The 6,000-nt window shown below is 43.7% G+C and overlaps 1 protein-coding gene across 1 annotated transcript in view; it reads left to right on the forward strand.

The window, feature by feature from the left end:
• Positions 1–5,743, forward strand: part of erfl1 (Ets2 repressor factor like 1) — a 33,180-nt gene extending 27,437 nt beyond the window's left edge. Inside the window, exons 4-6 of the mRNA XM_026317687.1 lie at positions 1,336–1,513; positions 3,097–3,226; positions 4,926–5,743. Of these exons, the coding sequence (XP_026173472.1) occupies positions 1,336–1,513; positions 3,097–3,226; positions 4,926–5,743 (1,126 nt within the window). The remainder of the gene's footprint in view (positions 1–1,335; positions 1,514–3,096; positions 3,227–4,925) is intronic.
• Positions 5,744–6,000: the final 257 nt, after the last annotated feature.

The following is a 6,000-nucleotide window of genomic DNA, read 5'->3' on the forward strand; positions in this document are numbered from 1 at the left end:
TTATGCAAATACACACTACCCCGACTTGTTCCCCATACACCGCCCCCTCCCTCTGCTTTCCTTCAGTCTCTTGTTAATGGGGGCTGTCGTCAGAGTCTAATTGTTATGAATTGGCTGTGGCCACAATTAGCCTTCTTAATTAGCCTCACTTAATTGCTCAATTAAGGGCCACGGCACAATTGCCACGCAAAGCAAAACACGTACACATCATTGCACTGGACGCAGCCACTGTGGATACATGCTGATACGTATATGCTGCTTTAGTGTGCCTGCATAATGAGGTGCCGCTCACCGGTATTTAATGCTGAGGTTGTCTAATGCATTTTGTATTTGGTGCACTTACCGTGGTCACTCTAAAAGTCTCAAAGACATGGTGTCCGAGGTTCAAACCATCTTGCAATAACAAAACCTGCAGGATTTTGAATTCACAGCATCCCACTCAGCTTATTTCCCACCTGAGCACTCAGCCCCTTTACCTGAGCCAGATGGCTCCATGTTTTGCCTTTACTGCTGATCAGCCTGGCATCCTGGCAGACTGTACATTGTGACACCTCAGTGGGTGGCACAGGAAACTGACGTGACGACAGCTCGATATGCCCAACGGAAGACACCTGAGGTCGTTACCATAGAGACTTTTCCTGTTGTCCCACCTCTTTGTCGGAGCGCTTCACTGTTGGAAGCTTCTCACTGTCATGTACATCTACATGACATTTTTAGAGCCCAAAACTGCTTCTGATTTTTCAAATTAAATACCATCATGAAGGCAATTCCTTTGTCATACATAGGAAATAATTTTTCACTTGAACTGTTTTTTCTGAATAGCACTGTTTACATAGTAGAAATACACATGGATTCTTAGTTTAAGACATGACACCAATATTTTCCAAGATTGTGATAGTATCTTTTGATTTTTCATAATCTATATGATATTATGTCATTATCTAATATGCATTTTATTTTTGAAAAGGATGCAGAGGGGTATTTAGTTTTATTGTGCTGTTTTTATAGTTTTTTTTTTTTAGTCTGTTTCCAAATGTTAAGTGCTTCTTATGCTGAGAGGGATTGGGCTTTTTGACTTTTTGTCTGCTGACAGGCAGATTTTGTATTGAATCCAGGTAGTCAGACATGGATTGAGGTGAGGAAGGAGGAGATGAATTAAAAACAGTGGGAAATCAGCATAGCTCTCGCCCCACAGCGCTGAAGTTGTTTACTTATTCTCTGCTCTTTGCAGTGAAACACGAAACCTTGATTTATACTAATCCTCCCCCCCTCTTTTCCTTTTCCTCTTCCTTTTCCCTTTATCTTTTATCCCTTCACTCCATCTCTCCTCTGCAGGTATTACTACAATAAACGCATTTTGCACAAAACCAAAGGGAAGCGTTTCACCTACAAGTTTAACTTCAGTAAGGTGGTGTTGGTGAACTACCCCATCCTGGATATGGCCAACTCACCCTTCTTTCTGGCTCAGAATCACTTCAATGGGGGCTCCACCGCACCGGACTGCAGCCCTGAGGTACGAAGGGTAGAATGGAGGAATTAGCAGAAGGTGGGATTGGTAGAGGGATACATTTTGTAAAAATTAAATTGGAGATAATGCAGTAGAATCATGTAGAAAATTAACAAAAATGTAGTCTGACACTTTGGAGAAATGTGGCTCATACAGACTAAAATCAAAATTATTAACAGATATATTTTAACTCCTTGATTCTACAGTGTGTCTGCATACAGGTGGTAAAATCCATGCACTGTAGGGATTTTGCCATTGTATTTCTCAAGACCCTGCTGTATACAAGCCCACATTTTTTTAAACAAGGGAATAGGGGGTACTTATCATATCTATATTTTATTGACTGTCCCTAATGCTGATTGTAATAGAATACGATTCACTTTTTATTCATCCTGAGAGATTGTACAGTTTTTATAGACTGTATGAGAACACAGAAAGAGCAAAGCATGAACCTAAATGTCCAAATTTAATCATAAAAATTGTTATGATTTTACAGATGTATCTATTAAAGCAATAAAATATTATAGGAAAAATGCAAAGTAGATGTCATTGAACATGTTTTTTATTCTATACTAAATTATGGGTATAACCAAGCAAATTGTTGCAAAAGACTTTATTATTTATATTTATTTTTGTGGACATAATTGCAAGTGTACAGATAATTTTGTATTAAACTACTAATGTCCTAGAAAGTCTGCGTGTAACTTGAAAGTACAGCAGGAGAAATCATCCATCATCTGTCTGTGCCATCCTTAAGATGGGATCAGGAGACACAGGAGCTGAAGGAGACAGTGGAGGGGGCCGGTTTTAACTTGTCCTTAAAAACAAAAGAAGACGGTATCCCCTCCTTCTCTCATCCCAGTCTCCGATGGCGTATCCGTCTGTCATTGATTGAAAATGAAAGAAATAGAAAGCAAAGGGGTCATGTCAGATTAGATCAATGGTGGGTCATTAATGCAGTTTGTTAAGCAACACAGATCTCACAGCTTGGGAGTACAGTCTCGCCTTTCAAACTTAGGGCTGTAGGGTGACAGATACTATTGATCCACAGTCCTGCTAGGGAAAAAAATCCCCCCTTTGTCCCCTTGATTCCTGAGATTCAACTGTTCCATTTATTTTTACCTCATCTCCTTCTCCTTCACATATTTTGCACAGAAAAAAAACTCCATGCCAACACAGACACCCTGTGTCCCGAATGGATGTCATTCTCTCAGATCTCAGTCCTTTTCATCCTGTGTCCTTTCACACAAACTGGCCCACAATCCCTCTCTCTTCTCGTCATTTATCCTTTGTGCCCAAAATCTTAATCACTGGTCTCCATTTGACTCCGTGCTCTTCCTCCCTTTGAGCTTCTGTGTTTCTGCGTCGTGCTACTTTCCATGGCAGCCCTTTTTATCCTGTCCTTGCTGCGACTGTGTCACTGTTTGAATTACACTCGGCAGGGTGCTGCTGTCAACATGTGACTTTACCCTGCACAACAGCAACAGCATGTTAAGAATATATGGATTCTGTTTGGTAATCTATCTTCAGCTGCTTTTTGAAAAACTCCTTTTCCACTCTCTTTTTTAATTTCCCATTTTGTTGCTCAGGCCATACAGTCCCTGTTTCCTCGTCTGCCAGACTCCGGCAGAGGAACGTCCCTGTTTGATCGAGGAACCACAGCACCAGGGCCTGACGGAGATAAGCTGAGGCTGGACACATTCCCTTTCCTCAGTTCAGGTGAGCCTACAGAAGGAGAAGAAACTCTTAAAGTCCTGGTACAAAAATGTAATTGATTATCCCTAAAGACAAAGTTGTCATGAAGAGAAAAAAGACAGCTTGTCGAAAAAGAGTATGGGGTGTTTAGGCTGCATATACAGAAAGTAGACCTTCTTAAACAAAGGGAAGAGGAGAAAGCAAAGGGAAGGCAGGAAGAGCAGGAGAAGGAATGGGGATATAGGGAGGTGTGAACATTTATTGTTAAAGGAAGTAAGAGAGACTGCTATTCCATTGCAGTCTATAGTGAGGATGTGCTTCAGGTGAGAGAGGCCAGGTTCGCGGTTGAATTATGGATATCAGCAGAGGTAAGGACCAAGTTGAAGACAGGACAAACCTTCCACCTTTTCGTCATCATTGTTCACATTTGTCCCCTTCTTCCTCTGCATGCAAGTGTCAGTGAGCACACCACAGATTTGTGTATGATTGAGAGTATAGATGTGTTAATGCATCTGCCTTTGTTTGTGTTCTTGCACACACTATACGTGCATCAGAATGTGCTGAACTAGAGAGGTAGCATGTAAACAGATACACACATACACTCCTCATCACACAACCTGAACCCCCGCCACTTCCCTCCCCACTCTGTTTGTCCTCAGGTCCTATTCCCCCCTTCTTCTCTTCTCACCCTCCTCTCCCTCCCATGTGTCCCTGTTGTCCTAATCCCTTCCCAGGCAGGAAGGCCCTAATTGAGGGTGCAGGCTTCAGTTTGTGGCCTGTGGGCGCCCATTACTGTGTTTTCATAAGCAAGTGAGGCCTGTCTGACTGATTCAATATTCATGTGTCTGCCAGCTACTCCTGGCCCAGCACGCAGAGACTTCACCACTGTCAAATTAGCCCTGCATAGTAAATAACAGAGTGAAAGAGAAAGAGAGAAAGAGGAAGACTGGGAGAAGTGGAGGGTGTAGCAGAGCAAGAGAATCTTTGAGTTGTTGTCAGTTGGAAGGAAGTACAGTAGGTTGAGAGGCAATGCTTTTGTTTGCTCATTAAAATTGAATTCCAGCATCACCTTAAATTTAGTCCCTTTTTCTGTTATCAAATGAAGCTAACAAGGAACAGAATTTAAACACAGTGCAATATTTAATTTGCTGCACCATACGAATTTTGCTTAATCTAAAATGATATGATACATGCCAAAATTGAGGTGACGAGAGATCAACAGCTTGCATGTTTCCTTTCTGTCAGTCACTTAACCACGGGAAGCACATGAACTACTGCTGTCACATTATTAGTTTTCCAATAGATTTTGCAACAAGCTGACTGTCAGCACTGTAACGATGTGCGGACAAAAAAATTTTACCAGTGTCTCCGAATGTTTCCTTTTTAAAATACAGAAATATCATTTGGAAAATGTAAACTCTGCTTCAGCTGGTGTTTGATTATTATTATTATTTTTTTTTTATAATTTTTTTTTTTTACTGCAGCACAAATTTTTGCCTGGTTTGCAGCAGTGTGAAGTGAGGCTACTACACAGTACTGGCATGCACAAATGAACCATCGTGTTTTTGTTGAAAGTAGCGATGCCAGAATTGGCCCCTGTGGCTTCTGATTAGAATTGCTAATACGCTCAGCATAATTAGTGAACATTCTTGGATGTTGTATGTCAAGAAACCTTTGGCCCTTCTGAGCGTTAACCTCCATCTCTGGATTTTCTCTGTCCTAGGTGCTCCGTGCTACTCCAAACCGCCGTCCCTGCTGGGCCCGTACCCTCGCAACCCACCCTTTGACTACCCCTGGGGTTTCAACCCCTACCTCCCAGGGGCCTTCTCTCTCAATAACTGCCCCAAACTGCCCCCTGGCTCCCTCTACTCCTCCCAGTTTTACCCCAACCCTTTGCAGAGCAGCCTTTCCCAGCTGCCTCACCCCTTTTCCTCTCTGCTCCCCCCAGGGGAGGCAGGCGGAGGTGAGAGAGGAACAGCAGGGCAAACCGGAGGGACAAACGGCACAGCAGGTGGTCAGCCAACCAGACTCTGCCTGCCACCCTACCCGGGGAGTCTGTCGATGGTTCGGACAGACATGGGCAACGGGGCGACCCTTGGGGAAAGGGAAAGGGTGGAGCCCAATCCTCCAGGCACAGGGCTGAGTCTGGGGCTGGGGGCAGTTGGGCTGGGAGCTGGGACTGGTACAGGTCAGCAAAGCCCCACAGAGAGGAGAGGAGGGGTAAAGCAGGACCCAGAGTCTGACTCGGACCTGGAGATCACAGATCTGAGCGACTGCAGCTCAGAAAATGAAAATGAGCATGAATTCAGCATCGGGAAGGAATCTCGCCTAGCGAACCGATCACAGATTGTGTTGGATGGAAAGAAAGGGAGTGTGTTGCCACCCATCTCCTCTCTTCCCGCGCCAGTGTCCCCTCATCCTCTAAAGAGCCTGATTCCCATCACTCCTCCTCCCCCATCCCTTCCTCCATCACTTTCCCCTTCCATGGCTCTGCATGAAAGACACAGGGAGACAGAGACTCTCAAAATGATACACAGCTAATACATTTTCTCCTGCAACCACCATCTTGCCAGTCTATGCTCTGATAGCTCTCTTCTTCTTTCCTTTCATGCCTCCAAGACACTTTTCTGCTTTAAAATATCGACTGTCCGATCACTCTTGATAGATTCTTTTTACAGGAAAGGAAAGGCAGTTATGTTCTTCACTTCTGCTACTGTATCCCTGTTTGCTGTGTAAGTTTTTTACTTGCCTACTGTCTATTAAACCACTGACTTGACCATCTTGGAACTTATAGGGCG

This window comes from Mastacembelus armatus, chromosome 16 (assembly GCF_900324485.2).
Source record: "Mastacembelus armatus chromosome 16, fMasArm1.2, whole genome shotgun sequence".
NCBI lineage: Eukaryota > Metazoa > Chordata > Actinopteri > Synbranchiformes > Mastacembelidae > Mastacembelus > Mastacembelus armatus.